A 25,659-nucleotide genomic window follows, 5' to 3' on the forward strand; every position below is an offset into this window, starting at 1 on the left:
CACGAGAAGAAAAAATGGATGTCCGATGTTTTTTGCGAGGATATTCTAAATGAATGAAATGAAATTGTTCACTTTTAACGTGCTTTTTGTTATATTAGTGGATTCGTTTTCTTTCCACTTATAAAACCAACAACATATTAAAGACGAAAAAAAGAAATGAAATAAGAAATTAATGTACATAAGAATTAAATTGTTTGAGTACTATTTCCGATTGATTCTATATTTAAGCCAGTAAGCGTAAGGATACGAAAGGTGGAGAGCGGTTTACATCGTAACGATGAAAATACACGGGACTGAAAGACGTACTGGACCATAAAAAATTTCACAAATGATGGAATATAATTTATGAAATTGAAACAAGTTTTTCATTAGTCTTGTCGGCGAATGTGCACCTCTCTCCCCTGCATTAATACATTTTTATCGTACTTGTAAGCTGTGATCGAAATTCTATCTTTCAACTCATAATCATTGGCTTATAAACTGTTATTTATCAAATAATATACATATAAAACCGTCTGATAAAGTCGCTTTAATAGAATTGAAAAAAAAAAAAGACATTGAGATTGCACGAAATTTTTCCCTGTAAATATGTGTTGTGTCTGCACACTTAGAAAAACAAGAAAAGAGTTCTTATTGAATATCATGGATGTTTTCTTTTTTGATTTATGTAATTCAATTGTTTGGTTACATAATTCAAGCTTGTTTTTCCTTTTTTTCTTTACACGTTATTGTAAAAAAGAATTACATTCAGAGCTTCAAGTTAAATTAATGCAGTAAATCTAAGAGATACAAAATATAACGTAGAGATTTAAATATACATTTCTTATAGCAAAGTAATTATATTTCATGATTTCCTTTTTAAATATATCAACAATAACTTCAATCCTCTATTGCTGTACTTTCGGGTTCTATATTTTTTTCAGCCATTGTTAAAATTGTATCAATATTAATTAATTCCCTATGTTTTTCTAGCATTTTTACTAAAAATATATGATCGTACAACATGTGATAGGCAGCACCAATGAAATCTACAATCAATTTCTTCATGACATTTATATTTTTTAAAGCTTTCATTGTTTTAGCTTTATTTCTGAAAAATGAAATGAGAGATTAATTAAAAATACCATTAATTCCTAATAATTAATTAATTATTAATATCATTAATACAATGCCATATGAGGATTTGTTTCTTGTAATTTTTTGTTGCAAATTTCCTCTTGTTCCTTTAAAAACATTTTATATTTAATTAATACATATCTACATTTGACTTTTAAATCAAATTGTTTATTTCTTGCTTCATCTATATCCTTCAGCAGTGACAATGAAATATCATTAATGGAAAATATTTTATGCATACAGGCATAAATTTTTCTGAAACAGAATACTGAAATTATTAAGCGTTATACTCTACAGACTTATATTTTAGATTTTATTCTTTTTTACTCTTGCATATCAGGATCTCCTTGTTTGCCTGCTAAGATATCTTGAATAGTAAAGGAATGAAAACACAGTTTAGTTTTCATACTGTTTAAGAAAACATATGATGTAGCATCATTCAATTCTGTTATCGTATCTACTATATCACCCTCTGATTCTTCGGTTGCTGTTCCTGAAATAATATCAAATGAATTTCATACAAACAAACTCTTTCTTCGGATAAATATTTATATAACATACGAAATTCACTTTGTGCTTTAAGCATTAATAACCTGGCATTTAAGGCCTTCAAGGTTTTTCGTGTCTCTCTAATCCTTTCTTCGATCGGTTTGAAATCATTCAACGAAACCGCGCCAATAGGGAAATTAGAGATACTTTTGCTCAAACTTACAACAGCTTTTTCTAAGTTATCAAATCCCAACATGTTGTATGATTTTCTTTCTTCCCTCTGTATTAAAATTTAAATTATTTGTACTATGGCACGGGGAAGGCGGTTATATCCAGCCGGTATATATTTGACCAGCATCAAGGAAACTCCTTTTTTTTATACAAACTGTCACTATTATTTAAATAAACCATGTTACGGAGTTTTGTAAACAACACTGTTAGCACCCCCTACCGACGGGTAGTACCAACGTGCCTTTGTTCTCAAAGAAGCGTGAATTTGTGCCTTGAAAAAGAACGTATTCATCTTGGGGTGTTAGGGACCCCAAAACACCTACGACACTGCATATCGACAATTTGGCATCTGGGGTATCGAGGACCCCGAGGCCCCTGCGACGCTGCAACCCGACAATCATCTTGGGGCATTCAAGACCCCGCGGCAGCTACAACACTGCATCCCCATATATCATCTTGGGGTATTCAGAACCCCCAAGCACCAGCGACACTGCATACCGACAATCTGGCATCCGGGGTAGCGAGGACCCCGCGGCATCGACCACACTGCATACCCATATATCATCTTGGGGTATTCAGAACCCCAAAGCACCAGCAATACTGCATACCGACAATTTGGCATCCGGGGTATCGAGGACCCCGAGGCCCCTGCGACGCTGCAACCCGACAATCATCTTGGGGTGCTCAGGACCCCGCGGCATCGACCACACTGCATACTCATATATCATCTTGGGGTATTCAGAACCCCAAAGCACCAGCAATACTGCATACCGACAATTTGGCATCCGGGGTATCGAGGACCCCGAGGCCCCTGCGACGCTGCAACCCGACAATCATCTTGGGGTGCTCAGGACCCCGCGGCATCGACCACACTGCATACCCATATATCATCTTGGGGTATTCAGAACCCCAAAGCACCAGCAATACTGAATACCGACAATTTGGCATCCGGGGTATCGAGGACCCCGAGGCCCCTGCGACGCTGCAACTCGACAATCATCTTGGGGTGCTCAGGACCCCGCGGCATCGACCACACTGCATACCCATATATCATCTTGGGGTATTCAGAACCCCAAAGCACCAGCAATACTGAATACCGACAATTTGGCATCCGGGGTATCGAGGACCCCGAGGCCCCTGCGACGCTGCAACCCGACAATCATCTTGGGGTGCTCAGGACCCCGCGGCATCGATCACACTGCATACCCATATATCATCTTGGGGTATTCAGAACCCCATAGCACCAGCGACACTGCATACCGACAATTTGGCTTCCGGGGTATCGAGGACCCCGAAACGAAGTTCAGTACATTGAATAATTAAAATGATAGAAGAATTTAAGTCAATTAAATAAATATCTGAGAACAGTAATCACGAGCATTAAATAAATAACTTAGAAATAAAATTGGGTTAATTAAATAATAACTCAGTTGCTTTTTTCAAATAATTTATTTATCAAAGTGCATGAACTAAATACAAGTTTGTCAAACAATTATAATAATAATTGTTCAGTTTAACAAAGAACCTAATATAATTTAATTAATATAGTTCAGTCACAGACATGTTACCACGTTGTTAGAAGGAAGGAGTTGCTGTATTTATCTTCATAGCTTATTGAATAAATTCAATAGGAGCATGAACGTGTTGTTTCTATTACATCTGTATGCCTTGCCTATTATTTTATCCTGTTGTTTATTATTTTACCCCTAATTTCGGGCCTCGGTTGGACCACCCTCCCAAGTCATTTATTATTTTATCCCTCTTCATGGGCCTCGGCTCAACCTTCCCAGTTATTTATCATTTCTTTGTCTTTAAGGGCCATCCCTGTATCCCTTATATCACTACATTCCCTATATTCCTGCATCTCGTATATGCCGGCATTTCTTATACGTCTGCATCCCTTACATCTCTGTATCCCTTACACTCCTGAATTCTCCCTGCATCTCTTGTATCCTTTCAACCCTTATAATAAATATATTATAAATAATATACTTATGGCCACTGGTTCGAATAAAGGTAAGTAAAGGTAAGTAAAGGTAAGTAAAGTCTCGTGAAAAATAATTTTCATTTAAATTTTTGCAAAATTTAGTTCCTTTTTCGGCCACCAGAGGGCGCTGATTCGAGGTAGAAAATTTAGTTCACATTTTTGCCGCTAGAGGGCCAAAATCTTTGCATGATTTAGTTCCTTTTTCTGTCCCCAGAGGGCGCTGATTCGATGTCGAAAATTTAGTTCACATTTTTGCCACTAGAGGGCCAAAATCTTTGCATGATTTAGTTGCTTTTTCTGCCCCCAGAGGGCGCTGATTCGATGTCGAAAATTTAGTTCACATTTTTGCCACTAGAGGGCCAAAATCTTTGCATGATTTAGTTCCTTTTTCTGTCCCCAGAGGGCGCTGGTTCGAGGTCGATAATTTAGTTCACATTTTTGCCGCTAGAGGGCCAAAATTTTTGCATGATTTAGTTCCTTTTTTTACCGCCAGGGGGCGCTAAGGATGTAAAAGGATGCAGTGATGTAGTCAATGATTGTATGCAATTAGAAACAATCTTAATTTTTAAATAAATAATAGAAATTATGACATTTGCAGACTTAAACTTAAGCTCATGGCTTATTAATCAGTGTAATTTTATGGGTAAGATGTCATTTTAAACGTTCATAGATAAACCAACAAATTTTAATACTGTTACTTACTTTAGGTTTAAAAAATCCAACTCCAATTCAGCAGAATTGTATCCCAAGAATTTTAGCAGGTGATGATTGCATTGGTTGCGCAAAAACTGGCAGTGGTAAAACGCTTGCCTTTGCACTTCCTATATTACAAAAGTTATCTGAAGATCCCTATGGCATTTATGCACTCATTTTAACACCAACCAGAGAACTTGCTTTCCAAGTATGTAAAACAATATATTTTAATGCACAGACACTTTATATTTGCCTAGCTAACAATAAATATTTATATTTATAGATTGCTGACCAATTTTCAGCAATAGGAAAATCTATTGGTTTAAAAAAATGTGTAATTGTCGGTGGTATGGATATGGTCATACAAGGTTTAGAGTTATCAAAACATCCACACATAGTTGTTGCAACTCCAGGAAGATTAGCTGATCATTTAACAAGCTGTGATACATTTACCCTAAAGAAAATAAAATTCTTAGTTTTAGATGAAGCTGATAGATTATTAGAAGGACATTTTGATGAGCAACTGAAAGTTATATTTGATACATTACCTAAACAAAAGCAAATGCTTCTTTTTAGTGCAACAATGACTGATACCCTTGACAAAGTAAAAGATATAGTATCTAATAAGGTATTGTAAAATTTTATGAATGTTAACAAGTTAAACCATAACAAGTAATCTTAAATGGTATCACCAATTATTTTTAAAGGCTTTCATTTGGGAATCTGAAGATATATCCGGTGTGGCTACAGTAAAGGAACTTGATCAACGTTATGTACTCTGTCCAAGGGATGTCCGCGATTCTTTTCTGGTAGAAGCAATAAGGACATTTAGAGTAACAAACAAAGATGGATCTATAATGATTTTTACAGACACCTGCAAGTAAAATGAAATGTGTATTTGATAGATGGATGAATGTAATTTAATCATGATCAGTAGCTTATCATTCTTTACCTTTTAGGAACTGTCAAGTACTGTCTATGATGTTAAATGATGTTGGATTTAAAAATGTGGCTCTGCATGCAATGATAAAACAAAAAGATCGTCTTGCAGCACTTACTCAGTTTAAGTCAAACCATATAAAAATTTTAATAGCTACAGATGTTGCAGCAAGAGGTTTAGATATCCCCACTGTTGAATTAGTTGTAAATCATATTATACCAAATGTACCGAAAGAGTACATTCATAGAGTTGGAAGAACAGCTAGAGCAGGTAAAGGAGGTATGGCAGTTACCCTAATAACACCATCTGATATTAAATTGCTACATGCTGTCGAGGATGCTATTGGAACAAAATTGACAGAATATAAAGTCAATGGTAATACATGTTTTTATGTTTGATTTTTCAATCAAGTAAAAAGTAAAAGCATATTCATAGCACATAACACATATTTTACAGATAAGGAGATAATTACAATCCTGACACAAATATCTGTTGCTAAACGAGAGGCGGAAATGAAATTAGACGAAACAGACTTTTATGAAAAGAGAATGATTAATAAACGTAAGAAGCTTATTCTTGAAGGCAAAGATCCTGATGAAATTGAAGAGATTTTAGAAAAGAAAAAACGTTACAAATCGAAAAAGAAAGACATTGATAAAAACGAATAAGTAAAATATAATTAGATCTTATTACTTTTGAAGATGTACATATTACAAAGATTGATACCGTTTTCAACTATTTTTATAACTACATATCCATACTTATTATATAAAAGGCACGTATTTGTATCACATACTGTGCAATTCTGTACTCTATAAAGATTAAGATAATTGTAAATAAGAAATAAGTGTTGATGCATATAAATATGAAATTTAAAAAAAAGTATAATTATAATTCATCCATATATCTTTTCGAATGAACACTTCAATAATTATGTAATTATCATGAATTTGAATTACTATATTTTTCATCATTGCACAGTTGTATTTTCATTTACAGCCAATAAAACACAGCCCTAAACAATTAAGTCAAAAGTTCTAATTAATTATTAATACCCATTTTGGCGCTTGTTTATCCTGAAATTCATTTCTATAGAAATTAAATACGTATCAAATGATTATATATTTGATAAATATAATGCTATATTATAATATAATTGATTAAACATAATATATCACATTCATAAATGTGATATCATTCTTTCTTCATTTTTAATTAAGTTTAATTTAGTTAAAAAGGCATACAACTCAGCAACATATTCTTTTGGGTATTTTTGATAATGCCCAACATGTGGAGAGTTTTCAAATATTTTAACATAAGTCTGAAATGTATTTAGGTGAAAATAATAAATCAAAGTCTTTGTTTTATATATAAATAAGGTCTTACCTTTACACCCAACGTATCCCACGTATCACGTACTCTCATGTTACTAGTTACCGAACCTACAGGGTCTGTATTACTCATGAGAAATAATGCTGGAGTATGTACCAAATTTGTATGAAATAATTGACTAGAACGTATATAATATTGAGTAGATTGTTTGTAAAATGTTCTTAAATGATACCTGTAAATTATTTCAACATACATGTATTTAAAAGGATTATAATTTTGAAATATATATATGTTATTGTAGTAGAAGACAAGCTTACTCCATATACTTTTGTAGCATATTTTGTAACATCTCGTTTTTTGGAAACAATGCTCGTGGTGTGCCTATTGACAGTTCAGATACATCAGCCACACTATCCCATACTTGACCAACAATTCTATCAATTATATTACTATATTTTTCAGGGTCGCTCTTTATTAAATCTAATATTTCTCCCCACATATATGCACCCACCGAAAATCCATGTAATAGTATTTGTTCATAATTTTTATGTTTTACTAAGAATTCTAATAGATCTGCAGCAACTAGCTAAAAGAAAAGTTTGCCAAATTAAATCATAATAAACTTGATAATTAATAGTTTTTATTTTCTGTACTTACCCTGGATCCTTTCGTAGGCCACATTAGTTGCCAAGGGGTAATTGATATTACTACAATATCAAAACCCTGTTCCTTGTATAAATTCATGTATTTCATAACATGTCTACGTTTTGATAATAACCAGCTAAGTAAAATTAACAGTGGCCTATTTTTCACATTATTATATTGCTGAATTATTCCATTGTGGTTTTTAATTCGCTTATCTTGTACAATATGTTCAATATTCTTTGTTACGTGATAATTGGACACTTTACCCACCAGTAAAGATAGAGCCTAATCAGGAAAGATAACAACTGTTAGAAAAATGTTAGAAAGACAAAGTGATAATATTATAAATTTACATTACCAAATCTTGTTTCTGCCTTAATAGCTGTGGTGGTCCATAAGAAATTAATGGTGCTCTTGCAAGGGTAGACAGCAAAATTCTCCCAACAATCATTGTTTACAGTAAATTTCTATATTATATTTAAAGAATTTGTTGGTACTGATTGCTAGCAGTAATAATACAATACCGTCAAAGCTTTATATTATTAATACTTCAAATAGGTTAACAAATTATTGGTGCATTAAGTAAAAATAAGTACATGTATACATACTTGAACATAACAATATGTACAAATTATTACTACTCAGAAATTACGGTTTACTTTAGTTCTTTGCATCTTGGTTATTAATGTTCCTTTACGTACATTTGGGACTGTGTGAAAGAATAAAGTACAACCTGATAGTTACTTAAAATCAATTGACCTATCTAATGACATTTTTATCCGTTAATATACTAAATTGTCTTTCCCTCCCTAACAGCTCCCTGTCATTCGCTGTCATTCGCTTGTATACATATACACCAATGAACACATCCGCAAATAAGTTGCCAAGCGCGAATATCAAATTTCACTTATACGTTCACTTTTTATTTTTACATATTTCAAAAGAACATACGGCAAATTTCTCAAGAATCATTACATTTTGCAACATTTCTGTTACTTAATGCACACAAATTGTTAAAAATCAGAATATAAATAGGAACGCTCGAATTTAACTGATTACGATGATATCTTTTATTAAAATAATATCAATCGTAAAAATAAATCAAAAAAAGGAATACAAGAATTCCTTATTATACAATTTTAATTCACTGCTTAATTGTACCTTATTTCTATTACCAGTAAACACAAATACGAATATAATTAGATTGTATAAATTATTGTTATCAGTTACACGACATTTTAATGTATGTGCAATAAATTGTAGTTTAAACTTAATTCTATTCGTACATGGCTGACATTATCAAGAAGAGATAAAAAAAAAACTTACAGCCGCTTAATGATTGAGTGTTCCGCTAGCTACTGTAGCACACTGAATTACATGTAGATCTTCTCTTATGACAAACAGACTGATCTTTGAACGATTCATTTCACGCACATAATCTTGTACGAATTTGCATGTTATCAACATAAATGTTTACAATTATGTTGTAAAATATTTGCATTTCATGAATATGAAGTTCATTTTTTATGTAACAAAATATACTGCAAGTTTCGTTTGCTATATCGCAAAAAATTTTTAAACTTAAAACAGACCAAATAAAACAGTTTTTTATTCTTGATAATTATCTACATCTGTTTGATAAATAAGATTTTACATTCTTTTTTTACGTTACAATTACACAGTTCTATGAAAAAGAAATTAATTTCACTCTACTAGTATTAACATAATCATTGAATCTCTTTTTCATATATAATAAAGTTTATTAATAATGAATCAATTACAGTGTCATAGGGGAAAAATTACTTTTAAATATAATATTTTACAACAGCTACTTGTAGAAGCTTACTACACGTTTTATTTAATACTTAAATGTTAATTTTATGGCTTCTAAATTATATTGGGTGCAATATCTAAAGAAATTTGCTATGATAGTTTGTGGCAAAATATAAATTACTAAATAATATGTACAACTAATAATCAACAGGTAAAAATATTTATCCTAATGGAAGGACAAAAATATTACATTAATGCTTAACAAAAATTAATTTAGTTATTGCTTGTGTACAAATGATTAATTTTTGAACAATGTTGCTATTACAAAAATTTTCTTGTACAGAAATTATACATATGAAAAACCGAGTACAATATCTTTGATTTTACTATTTATTGCAGTAGAATATCATAAAGAATGTTTAAGCTTTTACTGTGGATATTGTATTTTATTTACAATTATAGGCAACACTCATTCTGCATGCTGCTTATTTTTAGATGTATTTGTCATGCTTCAAACGAAAATAGGTAAATCATATAAAATGTATGACTGAATAAATCATACACGTTACAAATTTTGATAAAATTTCATTACCACATACATCAATGTATATTATTACTAGTTGTATTATTATTTGAAATTTATCTGCTATAATGAAGTAATGTTCCTTTTATAAGGTATTATCGTTATTAATAATAATAAATTACTTAGTTTTATATTATATAAAACACATAGGATATAAATACATTTTATACTGTGTATTTATATTGCTAAATATGATAAAACATATCTTTCTTTAGTACCAGAGGAAGAAGAAAAGAAAATTGTGTATTGGAAAAAAATAAAGGGATTTATTTCAAATATAAAATATGAATTATTTTATAATCAAAATAAAGTTCAAATTTATTGAAAGTCGAAAAAAAAATATACTAAAATATATTGCTATCAGAGAAACAGTAAAACAAAATTAAATGGCATCACTGGTTCATGCCGTGTAATACCATTCTTTTCTTCTTCCATAATCTTATTTCTACATCGAATGCGCATATGTGCGCTTGTGTATATACGTACACGTATAATAGTTAATTTCTATAAAACATTTTTTCATAATATAAAACATGAATTTATAAATTAAATAAATTACAACATATGTAGAAGGACAATACATGTTCAGACTTATGAATGCTTGCTAAATTTTATAAAACTGATGGTATTATATAATTATCTTTACACATTCTTATGTAATCTATGAATGGTAAGCATTAGTTAAAAATTAACATACTTGTAGTGTAAAAATAAAAATGTCAACATATGTGAAATTTTACTTATAGATATTTGTGCATGATTGTAAATAACATTATGTGGGAAAGTAACAAGTTTCCATCTAAATACTGATATTATTCGGCCTCTGGAAGCTCGTCAATTGATACTTATAATTCCCTATAATAATATAATTACATGAAATTGGCTTTTAACGATGTGATTTGTTATCCTGAACGAACATGTACATCGTCTCCACATCAATCAAGAGATACACGTTCATTTGTATGGTATAAATATAAAGATAATGTTACTAAAAACATTAATTATATAATTAATTTTTCTGCTGATAACTACTTAACTAATGTAAAAATATAGGCCAGTCTTTGACAACCACATGTTTAATAGAAACGTTTTTATGTCATTCAAAATGATTTCTCAAACTTACATATTTCTGTATAAAAAGAGGGATGTTAACAATTAACTTACCCCCAAGAAAATATTTTATATGTATACTTTGAATCATAAATATTAAGACGAAGCATACATTTGTAAAAAAATATTTTTCAAAGCTGACCACATTAAGACAAAAAAAAAAAACAGTAAAATGGTAAAATTATTAAAAATTTATACAATTTTATATCACAAAATATTGTCTACATATCTTTGAAAAACAACAACTTAGTAAGATTTATATTAATTATAATATGCTAATTTGTTCATAAAATTTTTGTGAAACAAAAAATGTGTTGCACAAAATCAGTAAAAATATATGCAATAATAACACGTAATTCAATAACATTTCAAATTATGTAAAAATAATGCCGTTTTACCCATTTTGTTCTGAAGATACTTATACATATGAACAAAGATTCTTTCGGTATACTCTAACTAATGAAGCTGATTTTATACTAATAAGAACAATAGAGAGTATTACATTATTTTTAATATTTTTGTTCAAATGGCAGTATTGACAAAGTACAATTCCGTACTTTGTTTAATCTTTTCTTCTCTTAACAAATGGCAGTATGCACGTTGAAGAATTTCAATATGCTTAGTGCGTTCTATGATTTAAACAATTTTTGTTGTTGTAATTATAACAAACAATTATGGAAACTTACTACATATAGTATGTAAGTGAAAGTTCAGTGCATTGTTTAATGCACTGAAGTGTAAATCAGTTACACAATTTGAATCGTACTCTTCTTACTTACCCTCCTATCGATTATATCATTAATAAGCTTACAAAGTAACTTTATCATAAGTCACTTTCAAGTTGTGCGAAGTTATATACAAGTCTCTAATACCAGATGATTTTGAGCTGTATCTCAGAAGGCTTCGACGAAACTTGCTGGGAAAAGTCCTGTACGACCAGTTCTTTGCTGAGTACCCTTATACCAGCCATCATCACGCTTTTTATGTACATAAATAATGTCTCCCACTCGAAGTTCTAATTCAAATTCACTGTTAGGCGGATATGGCACAATACAACGGAATCTATATACTCGTTCTCTGAAAAATAAATTTCAATTAATTGAAAGTCAATAAATAATATAATAAAAATTAAATATATATCATACCGTTCACGAGAAGGTTGTTGCTTTATTTGTTTTCCCATACCAGCATCTAAGGAGTTACTTTTACGGTGATGGTTTCCTACCGGTGTACACGCCATTCCCCCAGATTCGTTGGATCTGTTAATGATAAGAATAAACGAAAATCAAGATGTCTTTTAACTCGTTACGAATATTTAATAACTATATACAATAGTTATACGTTAAACGCACGTGTACTTAACATGCAATGAAAATATACAATTGAAAAGGAAAAAACAAAACCAATAACAATAGCTGTGAAACGTAAGTACATACATACAACAGGCACAAAATCTAACACTTTAATGCTATCAATGTAACTGTGCAATTTTAATGTTTCTAAAGTTTCATTAACATACTTACCTATGTATAGCAAGATTATATATATATGTAATTATAAATGTTAATATTATTAGACATGTACGTCACACAATTATTACACACAGATTATTTGAATAAAAAATAACAAACAACTTCCACTTTACGTATCAGCTGGGTAGATATATTAAGATAGATAATTTTTTTTACTGTAATCGTTAATTTTTTTCACTTATTCTGCTCGTCAATCATGTATTTGATATTTATAAATAACAACTAACCTCTGGAAGATTGAGACCGATAAAGATGGTCTCTCCTTGAATTTAAGTCTTTGTGAAGACGTGACGTGTCCCTGCACAGTGCCTGGACACAAACGATGATGGTTGTTTGAAGCATTTAATTCCTGTGTAGCTCCCACCTGTAGCAACTGACTTGGACAAGATCCCGATCTAATTTTAAATATACCCACCCACCCCCCGTGTAGAATTAGACAAATAATTCAACACGTGCAGCTCGCATTGCATTAAACAAAAACCAAAAAAAAAGAAAAAAAAATAGGAAGTGAATAAGAGAAACAATTAAGAAGTTACACTATTTTGCATACTATGTATAATTGAGTTCTTCAATTATATCTGTGTGGCTAATACTAAAAATCATGCAGTGATTTTAATAGTTACGTAACACATAATAAGAGTACATATACAACAATACACATATTTTACATGTAAGTACATGAACATGTAAATGATTCTGAATAACGAAACATGCGGCTTGTTAATAAAACATCGAGTATGCCATTAACATGCAGATTATTCAGAATTATTCTATTTTAATACTTTATTTGTAGCATAACTTTAACGCGTTGAATTAACAGATTACAATTGCATAAAGCACGAAGTTTTTTCATTGTTGTAACAATAGAAGAAAAAAAATCTTACCGAACGTGTACTGGGTTGATGGAATTACCGTCATCGAAGACAGGATTGTCCATTGAATATGTAGTAGGAGGTGGTGACTTGGATTTTTTGATATTCGTTAATCGACGCATCAAGGAGACGCACTTATCTTTCTTTTCTTTTTGCTACAATTTGAAATTATTATAATTACTCGCTGGTACCAATAAAATAAAAACATGTGAATATACCTTCTCAGTATTTTTAGATGCAATAACAGATCCAGCGGAAGGAGAAGCAACTGCGCGTAAAGTATTGTTCGGACTTTTATTCATTTCATTGGTGATGGAAGAGGCGGTGGCAGTGGCAGTGGCACTATTGCTGATACCAGCGATAGTAGTTGTGGTGGTTAACGATTGCGGCAAAGTTACCTGTTTACCAGGAGAAGCTGAAACGAAGAAACACACTTTACACATATTGAACCAGTGTGTTTTAAACAATTATTACATACAGATATTTGATGACATCACAGCGCTGTGACTACGTCCAAGAGGATTCACAGGATTTTGATCGTTACACCGCGATGGTCCATTTTCTTGACTCTGCGTTTGACTTTGACCGTGCCAAGATGATGACACCACCGAGGATGGACTAATAGCTCGTGGTGGCAATTCTGGAGGTAACAATGTACGCGGATTATAAGGTTGAGGAGCAGGTCCTTTACTTTTGGTATATGTCACAGTCATTCGTGACTCGGTATTATTTTGACTCGTTGATGATGAAAAATTTTGTTGCTGTCCTGTACTTGGCGATCCTCGGCATAAGCCGCGTTGACATCTATAAAAATGTTATAATTTAAAAACAAGATATTACATATTTATACTATAAATATTTTACATACTTAGCAGGTGCAACATAGTTCCCAGGAAAGACTCCACACTTTTGTGTACGATTCGAAGTCCCCTTGAACCATCCATCTTGACAACGTTCTGTTACCATATAAATGCCACCTTTTCTTAACTCTAGTTCATCTGCTTTCTGAGGTTTATACGGATACAGTGCTATATATGCTGCTGGTAAATTAGAGTTTCCAGGTGTAGTAGAGGATAAACCTTGCGATGCCTGTGCGAGAGCGAGATCGCTGCTACCGCTTCGTCTATGCCGAAGATTGTGATCTGCAGCACTGGTACTGATCTGAAAAAAAAAGATAATACAATGTAAATATATATTCAAAGATTCCAGGTATTGCTATCACGAAAAAGAATAAGTTAACACCTGTGCAGGAGAAAATGAATCGTTGTTGCAACCATTATTGCTGCTACCAACAGCATTATCTACCGGAGGGCTAAGTATTTCAGCGCTGTGTCTATGATGTGGATGAGTCTGATGACCAGTATTGATAGCAGTAAAGCTGTGACGCTTAACGTTATGTCTACTTCCAACTGCGGGAGGAGATGTTGCCGGGCTACTGGGACTACTTGGGGCAGTACTAGAACTGCTAGATGTAGTAGAACTATTCGGAGTATTCGAAGTTGTAGTTGAAGAACTACCGCCCGATGACACGTTTGAAATTGTGTCAGAAACTGTTAAAGGATTCATTTGTCCCTGTTAAAAGATACATTTGTCTTAAGATATATCGAAAGAGTGATTTCAACTTATACAGAAATTTAAAAATTAATAAATAAGCTGTAATACCACAAGTAAGGGCCGTCGTAGATTCTGTTGTATATTACGGGAATGGTCGGTCGGTATTAAGGGGGTAGTTTCTTCGTTTGTAGGAGTAGGAGGTGCTACTCTCGATGGACCCGGCTGAGTGCTGGTTAGAAAGAATATAATTAGATCAATTTAAAATTGAAATATTATGTTTACAGCATAAATGATAAAATTACTTTGTTGAAAGTTTCATTAACGCTCGTGCTACACTGTTCAGTTCAACAAATGCCAATGGAAATATGCCAATTCTATCCAAAAGCTTGCCTTCTGCCCAATTTTCATCAACTCTTCTAATAACACTAATCACTTCACCCTGTAAAAATATTTTTGGAAGAAATTCTAAAGTATTTCTTACAAATTTATGAAAAAATAAATATATAAGGATACATTTGGATACCTTATTAAATGTAAGACAACCATCTTCATCATCATTAGTCATTCTAAAATCATAGAGAGCTTTGCACTGAGGTACATGTGGTGTTAATGGTGTCATTACCTATGACATTAATGTAAACTTATTATATTAATAGAATACTTTTAATGTTATTGATATTTTTAAATACCTGAACATAAGATAGAGGGAAAACTCCATGACTGTTAGCACTTTCTCCAAAATACCAGTTGTTATCAATTTTTTTGCGAAGAATAACAATGTCACCCTTCTTAAAAGATAAATCCCTGAAACATAAAGTAATTAATGAAATAATGGTTCCACAAATGAATAGAACAATGTTTAAGGGGATCATAAAATTACCCTGGAACTTTAGACATGTAATCATAAATTGCTCTGCCATACGTTTGACTATGTAGTTGAACTTGTTTAGCTGTAGCACTTGCATGTCGAATTGGTTCACTTGTGAACGCATTAGGAGTAGGATTAGTAGTTACACTGGTAGTTGATGTAATCTGATGACCGCCAAAAAGTCTTTGAGATCCTGAATTACTTTTAGTTACAGTTTTTGTTGATTTAGGAGCAGCATTGCGCATTCCTTCTAGAATGCGCATAAGCAATACATTTGGAGGTAAATCGTCCACTTTAGCATCAACTAAAACGCGACATTCGGGGCAACGCAATTCGCGATGAGTATTGACTATTTCCTCCAAACATTTTTTACAAAAAGTATGTTGGCAGGGAAGTACTTTGCTCGATGTATCTAGTCGCTCGAGACACACCGAGCATTCTAACAAATCATTCAGAGTACATTCGTCCATTCTGACTTTTGGTTTCAAACGTTCACTTTCGGTGTTGCGTTTGTTTTTTTGTTCTTTAATCTTCTCGTTTATTTCCGTTTATGTGGAACGTACTTCTTCCTGCTTCTCGGATCTTCCCACGCGTCCTGGTTTTGGTGCTCCCACAAATTGCCATACACCTGACGTACTTCACGACTATACAACAGGAAACACCAAAACTCAGATCAGCATAATAGTCCACCGATAAACCCAGCACGGATAAGAATTCATAGACATGTTACTTGATCTTTTTTGTAACTTTCCAACTACTCTTCCATCTTTTCATTCTTCGCAAACGAAATATTCTAAGGCGCGTCAGTATGCGCGCTGTCATTTCAGTACATTTCGTCACACACATACAGAAGCATATCGATCAATCGGACCTCGTCGATTACAGTCGATTTTAAAACAAGCCAACACTGTTACACGATACACATACACACCTACTTTTGTATGCATATATTGTGCAACTAAAAATGTCACTATGAAGAAATGTTTAATATAAACGAATAAAATGTATATACTTGCATCTGATAATTTATAAATATAAACAATATATCGTTATTATTTGAATGAACCTTAGAGAAACTCTTGAATTTTCGTTGAAATTTAATGCATTAAACTTTTCCATAAAATTGCAGGTATAGCACTTATAAAAGGATCGCTGATCTTATATTTTATAGATGCGACTGCAAGGTGTGCATTTAGAAACACTCAACAACTTGAATATTGCCAGTGACCATAGTCACTGGTATACAGTGTTACTAACTTAATATTAGTAATTATACTAGTGTTTTTTTAAATTAATTAGTGTTTTGATATAGATTATATTCAGATAAAAAGTAGCCATTCAAAATGATCATCTATTTTTGAAAATAATAATATGTTGCATTCTAATACCTCCTTATTAAGTTATTATGTAATTAAGTTTATTATATAACAATCATATATTAAATACTGTAGCAACTAAAAACAGCGTATTAATTATTAACGCTTATGATTTGTTATAGATTTCTATTATCAATTTTCATTAAAAGTATTGTTTTTATATAAACAGCAAGTTTTTAATACAATTTAAGTGGAATTAGTACATTGTGTTATATGAGGAATAAATAAGTAACAATACTTTATATAATTGACACTTTTGTGCAAAAAATTCTACTCAAAAATCCCAGACTAGATAATTGCAAGCTTGGTAGATGATAAATGCGCATGCGGACTAAATTGCATATAAGCATGACGTCATTTGCAAAGTGCCTGTGAGATAAGAGTGGGGAAATTTGATGTACACGTGTGCGCAAGTATATGTGCTTTTTGGTAGTTGTGCGGCTGTCTGGTGTCTACTCAGTGATTCAAGTGTGTGCCAGTCGGTTGAGAAGTCGGCGCCGTTGTATGCGTATGACTGCGGGTTGAGATAACACGAGTGAATTTGCTAAAGCAAGGGTTGTTCTGTGTGGTCGCACTGAAATTACTACAGCCCATGTGCTCTGCTCGTTAAAATGCTTATCAAAGAATTGTAAGTTATTATGATTTTTTTCATATTTTCTTTAATGTAACGCGGGAGATGGTTACTGGTCGTACATTTAAAACCGATTCTCTGGATATGGTTACTAATCTTTAACAGCGGGTGGGATTGGAGGGGAAAGAGGGATGCTCTTTCATCCCTTGCCATCCGTGTAACCGAAATTTTGTTATGAAGTGAACAATTTCATTTTCGTTTCAACTGATAAATAAATCCACTCAAAATGATCATTCGATTTACGTTATTATCTATCACTCGATTCTTGGTACCTGGTGAATAATACTTAATTTCGTACTTGAGTGTACTCAAGGCCATTACTTATAGATATGTAGATCTTTTTTTTCATTTATTTAACTGATAGATCATAAATGTATTTTATTTATTTCTTTTGTTACAGCCGTGTCACTTTGCCTCTTACAGTTGAAGAGGTATGTATTTGATGAACAGCAAGGTCTTATTATAATGACCCATTTTGAAATGTGTTGTTTCATTAGAAAAAGAAAAACTAACTGAAATTAGCTTTACATCAGTGCAGTGTAATTGGCAAAATTTGCAACTCATTTAATTGACATTTATTTTGAAGCATGTGTTTAATTTCAATGTTATGTTTTGAATTTTATGTTCATCATGTCTAAGATATTGACAGATCATTAATTTTATCACATTTATATTCAGTCACTGTTGTGATGTAATATATGTTTTTCTTTTATCCAATTCCATCAAATTTGAGTTTTAATTATTTAGATATTCATATATTCATTATTGTTAGCTTCTGTGTTTTGTAAATCTTGCCTACTTTAATGAATTTATATTATCATTAGTTTATAATAATGCGTATAATGTATCATAAAATGTGATTTGCTTTATGGCAGTATCAAGTGGCTCAGCTGTACTCTGTAGCAGAAGCCAGTAAAAATAATACTGGCGGTGGAGAGGGTATAGAAGTGCTAAAAAATGAGCCATTCACAGATTATCCTTTGCTTGGTGGAAAATATTCTTCAGGTCAATACACGTACAAGATTTATCATTTAGCTAGTAAAGTGCCTGCTTTTATCCGTATTATGCTGCCAAAGAACTCCTTGGAAATTCATGAAGAAGCTTGGAATGCTTATCCTTATTGCAAAACTGTTATAACCGTAAGTATAATCTGATGCTATGAATATTCCTTTTTTTTTGTAATTTTCTATTTTGTATATTTACACCTTATTATTTTCTGTACAGAATCCTGGATACATGAAGGAAAATTTTGTAATTATGATAGAATCATTTCACATTGATGATGTTGGAAATCAACATAATGTATGTATAACAATTTTAAAAAGTACACAATTCTAATAATGTGCTTTATATTTTTCATTTCTTAATTTGTAGGTTCATGAATTACCTCCTGATAAGTTAAAAATGAGAGAAGTGGTACATATAGATATTGCGAATGATCCAATTGCAAGTGCTGATTATAAAGAGGATGAGGATCCAACTAAATTTAAATCTGTAAAAACAAACCGGGGTCCGCTTGTCGGTAAAGAATGGAAGAATAATGTTCAACCTGTGATGACATGCTATAAATTAGTCACTTGTGAATTTAAATGGTTTGGTCTACAAAACCGTGTCGAAAGTTTTATTCAGAAAGCAGAAAGGCGTCTCTTTACCAATTTTCATAGGCAAGTGTTTTGTTGGATAGACCGTTGGTACGGTTTGAGTATGGAAGATATTAGAGCAATTGAAGAAAGTACGAAAGAAGAATTGGACAGGGTAAATAATTTTTTTAAAGTTACATTAACGCGATCGTTGATCACAGCGTATTATTAATAAAAAAACGTATTTAAATTTTTCAGCAAAGACATCAAGGAGAAGTAAGGGGTATGCGAGCTGATGATTGAGGCTTTGACAGCTTCTGTTATGAATGGTTAAATTAATTTCCTTATACATCTTAAATAAATTCACATACGTTTTGTCATAGGCGATCCTGCAGGATCGGGACAATTTCCAGAACTTAAGTGTCTAGATTCAGTGTCTATTACGATTACTTACAATTTTAATTTATTTACATTTACAAACGTTTTAGATAAATATATCTACAGTCAAAGATTATAATATAGCCAATAATGAGAGAAAGAACTGATAAGTCAGTTTAATCTATATGATGTAAAAATATATAAAAAAAAGAGTACAGTTCGATAAAAATCAATATAGGTGGAAAAAGATGTAACTGTTATTTAACACCATAGTAGTTCGATATTAAAATTTATGAATAAGCTGTTCAGAATGCTTACTATATATAAACAAGAATACTTAACACAGAAATCGCGAGTCTGATAATAAACCTATAGCTTGATTTTAGACTTATTGGTTTTTACTTTGAGAAAGGGAACATCATGGTATGATCTACAATTCTTTAAGCCCAGTTATACAATGTACAATAACCCCCCAAAAAAAATTAAACGAAAGTATTTTGGCACTTTTGCGAATGAAAACTAATTTTGTGGTAATTTACTAACGGTTCACTATTACTATCAGATGAAATAAAATAACAAATGATTAGTAATTTATAGTAGTTATACTTCTCTTATATTACATATTTTTGATTCAAGAATAAAAAGTATAAAAATACATTTGAATCAAAATCAACTTGATAAATTTTCAATTATTACACTAACATCGGTTTGTGAAAATAATTATGTAAAGTCAGTATCTGACATATATATACACACACACACACACAAACATATACCCACATTACACGTGCACATACAGAGGAAGGGGGAGACAAATACTTAGCTGTGAAAGTTGGTAAATGCTGAAAGGGTACATTATTGTATATAAAAAAAAAACGGCATACAAAGAAATTCAAATTGAAATGTTATAAATACCTATATATTTCTTTGCATTCCAATAGATATCTGTAAAACAAATTAAACCTAACTATAATATCATATCCAACATGTTCGCTTATGCAAGAAAAAAAATGATTAAATTAAAATATAGTTGGAAAAAGAATTGTAATTGTCGTTTGCACAAATTATATGTATATTGTTACCTGTTAAACTAGGATCTATTCTGTAGCATTTAAGATAGTTTTAGAAGTGCAATCTAGATAAAGTAATTATTAATTTTTCGAGATCGCAATGCAAAGAGTATCTGACATTTATGCTGGTCAGTTGTGAATTTTAGCATTTAAGTTTCATGTGCGATCTCGTCAGGTTTCGATATTAATGGAGATTTTTAAATAAAATCTCACTGTGGGCAGTGTTTATCACCTCTATGCGTTAGTATTACTTTAACAGACAGTCTGTTAGCTATATAACCCCATAAGAAGCAGGGTAGGAATCATAGGTAGACATTCCTATAATGCTGCCAAGGAGTTAACATATGTATATATGAATACATGCATAATTGTATTTTGCATACTTACATATATACATATATATTTTGTGTCATAAAATATCATTATGAGAAAAAGAAACCAATAAAACTATAAGTCATAGCGTATAAAATTTATTGACTTCTTTCTCGTATAATGAAAAAATATATTATATATGTATAAAAATCGAAGAAAACGTATAAAAAATATTTGCTCGCACACAAAAATCTTAGTAAAATAGTTACATCTGTTACATTTAATAATTTCAGTTCAGATTGTATTCTTTAACAACGTTTCCAGCTATAACCAGTCTCTGTATTTCTGAAGTACCCTCGTAAATTTCAGTTATACGCGCATCTCTGTAATGACGTTCTGCCGGCATATCGGTAACGTAACCCATCCCACCTAAAATTTGTATACACTGATGACTGCAAAAAGTAGCTGTCTCGGATGCCGACAACTTTGCCATGGCAGCTTCCTACAAACAAAAGGTCATCAGGCATTATCTACTCTCGTATAATCATATTTTCATTATACCTTTGTAAACGGTTTGCCATTGTCTTTGAGCACAGCTGCACGCCATGTTAATAATCTTGAACTTTCTAATTTCAGTGCCATATCAGCAATTTTTTGTTGAATTGCCTGTAACTTGATAATAGGGTTACCAAATGCTTGTCGTTTTGATGCATACTCAATTGCACAATCGAGCGACGCTTGAGCTATACCTAAAGCCTGGGCAGCGATACCTATCCTGCCAGAATCTAGAAATCATATAATTTAATTACTATACTTTCAAATGTTGCATTTATACACGTATATTTATTTTCTCCATACCTAAAGTCATCATTGCTATTTTAAAACCCATCCCTGGTTCTCCTAACAAATTGTCATCCGGCAATTCACAATCTTCAAAGTATAATGAACAGGTGCTGCTACCACGAATACCCAATTTATCCTCTTTTTTACCAACAGCAAAACCTTTTGTTGGCTTATCAACAATAAAAGCACTTATGCCTTTATGCTTTTTGGATTTATCAGTGGTTGCAAATACAACAGCTGCATCTGATTCATATGCATTTGTTATCCATGACTTTGTACCATTTATTATATAATTAATTCCATTTTTTGTGGCAGTAGTAGAAGCAGCACCTGCATCACTACCATTACCAGGCTCGCTAAGGGCAAAACATCCAATTTTTATACCGGTTGTAAATGGAGTAACATATTTTTCTTTCTGATTCTTACTGCCAAACTTTTCTATTGGTCCCAAATACAGGGAATTATTTACACTCATTATAACTCCTGCACTGGCACAACCTCTGGATATTTCTTCCAGTGCAATAGCATATGCCAAATAATCAAGCCCTGTACCACCTAAACTTTCAGGGACTGCTATGCTCATTAAACCTAATTCTCCCATCTTTTGTATCTGGTCTTTTGGATAAAGATGTTTCTTATCAATTTCTGCAGCTATTGGCTTTAATTCTCCTTCTGCAAAGTCTCTACAAAAATATTTGCATAATTATATAATTCCTTATAGGAAAGGAAAATGATGTATGTGGAATTACAAATTATAATTAAAAGATAAAATAATAAGTACTTGCATGTCTTTTGAAGCATCACATGTGTCTCTGGTAGCATGGAAAGGCCAGTAATATTCCGAGTAACAATATTAAATACGGTGGATACATTTTGTGTTCCTTATTGAATAAACAAAGAAAATTATATCAACAGTTTTGTTTTGTACTTGAACATGTATTTTTTTTATGGAAACTTACCAAAGAATCTGATTTTATGCATTTTGATCAACTGTGAAAACAGTAAACAGTGAGAACAATAAACTCTTAAAACTCTTCAACGTTTATTAATATTGTATGTACTATGTACTTTATAAGCACCGGATACCTATACATATATACATATATAATCTACAGATCCGGTTGCGAGTGGACTTTGTGATAGCATCTGGTTGTATCTGGTCACAATGCGGTATAAGTAAATAAAATCCGTGTCATATGAGATCTACGAAACAGAATTATTTTTAAAATAAAAAGTTTCAATGTCTAGTTTATTAATATTAATAGCTCTAATAGTTTTTTGTTCCTATTAAAGATATCTCAAATTGACTATATTTAAATTTTCAAACCAATAATTTTATTTTTAAAAGACAATTTTTTTAACGGCTAAAAGCATATGAAATTTGCATACAAATTCTGAATAGAAAAAAAAATAAGTATTTTCCCGCGGTATCTTCAACAGCGACGGTAACAATCAATACATATGTATGTTCCCGTAGATAATCTTAAAATGTGCATGCGCACATCCACGACACTGCATTTCTGTTCGATAACTGGTTTGCCCCTTCAGTTTCGCACGGTGAATTTTTTTAATTAAATACGTATAACTTTGACGAGTTTATATTCTATTAAAAAGCCGTGATGTCGAGTAGCAAATGCATTAAACAACCACGCAAAAGTTATGTAAAAGAACAGCAAGAAATGACCCATTCGGAAAAGCTACGATTGATAGACGACGAGCTGAACGCATTTTATAAGTAAATTTGCATTTCTTATTTTAAATATCATTGTATTATTTCTTATTTCTTGTTTATTTACTAAAATTTATGGTTTCATCTAAAAAGAATTTTTACATTTTCTTTTATATGTTTCAGATATTTTGCAATGTTTCAATCAATTTATAAGAATTATTTTGATTTCTATATATATTATATTATAAAATAAAAATGCAATGTTGAAAGTTGATCAGCATGTTATGGTATTATATTTTGTTTTACTTTTTGTGTTGCAAAAATGGCAATAGTCATAAGGATGAACGATTAAAACTGAATTTTGTAGGTATTGCCAGCAGGCAGGCTTTACAGAAGAGGAGATGGACATTATTTGTCAACCATTGGTAGCTGCAATGCGGCGTTCTTGGTTGCAACTTGTCTTCCGTGGTACAATTGTGCTGATAGTTCTTGGTACATTGGCTTGTTTAGCAGCGCAACTTGATTTCGTTGGAACACATTTTACTGCAATCAGTCGTCTCTTATTGATCAAAGTTTTACCAATTTGGAATTGGCAACCTTTATACTATGAAAATTGTATGATCAACAATCCCTTCTATAATGATTATATGATAACAGAAGAAGATTGCGTGGTATTTATTAACATATACTTTTCACAGAAGAAATAGCCTTCAGTTTGATAATTGATTATATTTTCAGACTTGCGAGGCTTTGGAAACTATCGATCGTTTGTCAGATGTGAGATACCGCAATCTAGTTGATAACTATTTAAGCCGTGATGCACCTGCAATTATTACAGATGCAATGGATTCTTGGGCAGTCATGAATACAGATTATTTCTGGTTTGATAACATTACTCATGTAGGTAGAAGCATAGCAATAGGTAAAAAGATATATGTACTTCAAGTAGTATTACTTTTATGTTATGTTACATTTTTGAAAATGTAAATTAAGCGTATTAGTTGGAAAATAATTGATTTTTCATATAAATAGCTCTACTTGGAGAACGAGCGATTAATGGAAACGGTACCCTGCGCTTTGACCTCAAACTTAAGGACTGGTTCGTCCGATTTGGCAGCATTTTTGCGTCGGGTACATTCCCCAGAGGTCGCTAAGTGGTTTGTTCATTGGCAAAACTGCGAGATCAATGCGGTAAAAGTGCTGCGAAAGTATTACCAACGTCCGTACTTCCTTTCGAGTACTGTCTCACCGGCGCATTTCAACTGGGTACTTATGTCGTCGGATTATAATAGTCCAAGTTATAAAAAGGTTGAACTAGATACTGGTCTCATTGCCCTGGCTCAGTTGCGAGGAGCTACGCAACTTCGTTTGACTCCTATCAATCCTTGCAATAGCTCTTGTCCAGAGTTAATAGCAGATCTGCATCAAGGTGAAATGCGTAAGTCATCTCGTCTCATTTTATAGTATATCTTACTACGCGGGCAGTGGCGGCTCGTATCTAAAATTAGTGGGGGTGCTGCTCCAGAAAATTTTTAGCCTTTGTTTTAAAAAACAAATCTCTTACATAAACTGGGGGATGACTACTGACATTAAACTTAAGGATAAAAAGAGAATTGAAGAAAAAAAGGGGGTGCTGCAGTTCTACTGTGCCTATTCACGAGGCCCCACTGTACGCGGGTAATTTAAAAACTTAAAAATAGATTATTATTAATTTCTATTAATTTTAGTTGTATTTACCACTTTTATGTGGACTCTGGAGTACGCGCCAATGAGAGGATTGGACAACATTGCTATCTTAACTGAGACCGTCTGGGAAGAGGATCCATAGACGTCCGATCATTGTTTCTTTCCTTTCGTAATATTGTACTAGTCTTTGATATTCAAGATTTGTGTATCGCGTCATTATAAGTATGCCTATACACACGCTCATTCTATAGAGTGATAGAACGCATTAAATAAAGTACAATTAATCATCCAATTCGTACAGACTTATTTTTATGAAGCGTTCAGTCTAATATAACGAAAAGGATCATGATCAGGATACCAAAAAGTAACAACAAACAAGATTCGTTTTT

The 25,659-nt window shown here is 32.2% G+C and overlaps 7 protein-coding genes across 16 annotated transcripts; 3 read left to right on the plus strand and 4 right to left on the minus strand.

Annotated features, from left to right (window-relative positions):
* Positions 1 to 67: 67 nt before the first annotated feature.
* Positions 68 to 2,070, minus strand: LOC114870856. Of its 2 annotated transcripts, none has more exons than XM_029176019.2 (4): positions 1,687 to 2,070; positions 1,444 to 1,609; positions 1,168 to 1,371; positions 68 to 1,090 (listed from the first exon to the last, which is right to left on the minus strand). In XM_029176019.2, the coding sequence occupies exons 1-4, from the start codon at positions 1,859 to 1,861 to the stop codon at positions 880 to 882; spliced, it is 756 nt and encodes a 251-aa protein (XP_029031852.1). In that variant the 5' UTR covers positions 1,862 to 2,070; the 3' UTR covers positions 68 to 879. The 2 variants fall into 2 exon arrangements, with proteins under 2 accessions (XP_029031852.1, XP_029031851.1); XM_029176018.2 differs by having other exon boundaries at positions 1,678 to 2,070.
* Positions 2,071 to 4,044: 1,974 nt separating this feature from the next.
* LOC114883213 (probable ATP-dependent RNA helicase DDX49) lies at positions 4,045 to 6,432 on the plus strand. The gene is made up of 6 exons (XM_029200785.2): positions 4,045 to 4,466; positions 4,531 to 4,724; positions 4,800 to 5,144; positions 5,224 to 5,396; positions 5,476 to 5,831; positions 5,913 to 6,432. The coding sequence occupies exons 1-6, from the start codon at positions 4,409 to 4,411 to the stop codon at positions 6,122 to 6,124; spliced, it is 1,338 nt and encodes a 445-aa protein (XP_029056618.1). The 5' UTR covers positions 4,045 to 4,408; the 3' UTR covers positions 6,125 to 6,432.
* Positions 6,112 to 9,076, minus strand: LOC114883214 (transmembrane protein 53). Of its 4 annotated transcripts, none has more exons than XM_029200788.2 (6): positions 8,760 to 9,076; positions 7,792 to 7,900; positions 7,446 to 7,718; positions 7,106 to 7,374; positions 6,843 to 7,020; positions 6,112 to 6,777 (listed from the first exon to the last, which is right to left on the minus strand). In XM_029200788.2, exons 2-6 carry the CDS (start codon positions 7,882 to 7,884, stop codon positions 6,637 to 6,639), a joined length of 954 nt encoding a protein of 317 aa, XP_029056621.1. In that variant the 5' UTR covers positions 7,885 to 7,900; positions 8,760 to 9,076; the 3' UTR covers positions 6,112 to 6,636. The 4 variants fall into 4 exon arrangements, with proteins under 4 accessions (XP_029056621.1, XP_029056622.1, XP_029056619.1 ...); XM_029200789.2 differs by lacking the exon at positions 8,760 to 9,076 and adding an exon at positions 8,042 to 8,734; XM_029200786.2 differs by lacking the exon at positions 8,760 to 9,076 and adding an exon at positions 8,042 to 8,733 and having other exon boundaries at positions 7,792 to 7,936.
* A 94-nt stretch (positions 9,077 to 9,170) lies between these two features.
* On the minus strand, positions 9,171 to 16,943 carry LOC114883211 (E3 ubiquitin-protein ligase SH3RF3-like). 5 transcript variants are annotated; one of them, XM_029200780.2, is made up of 14 exons: positions 16,456 to 16,939; positions 15,738 to 16,369; positions 15,547 to 15,661; positions 15,381 to 15,479; positions 15,160 to 15,296; positions 14,966 to 15,086; positions 14,546 to 14,875; positions 14,172 to 14,464; positions 13,782 to 14,107; positions 13,522 to 13,718; positions 13,316 to 13,458; positions 12,659 to 12,826; positions 12,045 to 12,158; positions 9,171 to 11,976 (listed from the first exon to the last, which is right to left on the minus strand). In XM_029200780.2, exons 2-14 carry the CDS (start codon positions 16,193 to 16,195, stop codon positions 11,793 to 11,795), a joined length of 2,685 nt encoding a protein of 894 aa, XP_029056613.1. In that variant the 5' UTR covers positions 16,196 to 16,369; positions 16,456 to 16,939; the 3' UTR covers positions 9,171 to 11,792. The 5 variants fall into 5 exon arrangements, with proteins under 5 accessions (XP_029056613.1, XP_029056612.1, XP_029056615.1 ...); XM_029200779.2 differs by having other exon boundaries at positions 15,738 to 16,939; XM_029200782.2 differs by lacking the exon at positions 16,456 to 16,939 and having other exon boundaries at positions 15,381 to 15,423; positions 15,738 to 15,938.
* Positions 16,944 to 17,321: 378 nt separating this feature from the next.
* On the plus strand, positions 17,322 to 20,284 carry LOC114870944 (phosphatidylinositol transfer protein alpha isoform). Its single transcript, XM_029176244.2, has 6 exons — positions 17,322 to 17,729; positions 18,133 to 18,163; positions 18,608 to 18,871; positions 18,957 to 19,034; positions 19,107 to 19,487; positions 19,571 to 20,284. The coding sequence occupies exons 1-6, from the start codon at positions 17,713 to 17,715 to the stop codon at positions 19,613 to 19,615; spliced, it is 816 nt and encodes a 271-aa protein (XP_029032077.1). The 5' UTR covers positions 17,322 to 17,712; the 3' UTR covers positions 19,616 to 20,284.
* Positions 20,285 to 21,214: 930 nt separating this feature from the next.
* LOC114870942 (short-chain specific acyl-CoA dehydrogenase, mitochondrial) lies at positions 21,215 to 23,390 on the minus strand. Its single transcript, XM_029176241.2, has 6 exons — positions 23,305 to 23,390; positions 22,875 to 23,118; positions 22,697 to 22,796; positions 21,931 to 22,598; positions 21,634 to 21,857; positions 21,215 to 21,574 (listed from the first exon to the last, which is right to left on the minus strand). Exons 2-6 carry the CDS (start codon positions 22,894 to 22,896, stop codon positions 21,362 to 21,364), a joined length of 1,227 nt encoding a protein of 408 aa, XP_029032074.1. The 5' UTR covers positions 22,897 to 23,118; positions 23,305 to 23,390; the 3' UTR covers positions 21,215 to 21,361.
* A 6-nt stretch (positions 23,391 to 23,396) lies between these two features.
* LOC114870943 lies at positions 23,397 to 25,562 on the plus strand. 2 transcript variants are annotated; one of them, XM_029176243.2, is made up of 6 exons: positions 23,558 to 23,650; positions 23,768 to 23,871; positions 23,952 to 24,255; positions 24,323 to 24,484; positions 24,617 to 25,022; positions 25,312 to 25,562. In XM_029176243.2, exons 2-6 carry the CDS (start codon positions 23,864 to 23,866, stop codon positions 25,410 to 25,412), a joined length of 981 nt encoding a protein of 326 aa, XP_029032076.1. In that variant the 5' UTR covers positions 23,558 to 23,650; positions 23,768 to 23,863; the 3' UTR covers positions 25,413 to 25,562. The 2 variants fall into 2 exon arrangements, with proteins under 2 accessions (XP_029032075.1, XP_029032076.1); XM_029176242.2 differs by lacking the exon at positions 23,768 to 23,871 and having other exon boundaries at positions 23,397 to 23,650.
* The last annotated feature ends 97 nt before the right edge of the window (positions 25,563 to 25,659 follow it).

This window comes from Osmia bicornis, chromosome 1 (assembly GCF_907164935.1).
Source record: "Osmia bicornis bicornis chromosome 1, iOsmBic2.1, whole genome shotgun sequence".
In the NCBI taxonomy this organism is placed as follows: domain Eukaryota; kingdom Metazoa; phylum Arthropoda; class Insecta; order Hymenoptera; family Megachilidae; genus Osmia; species Osmia bicornis.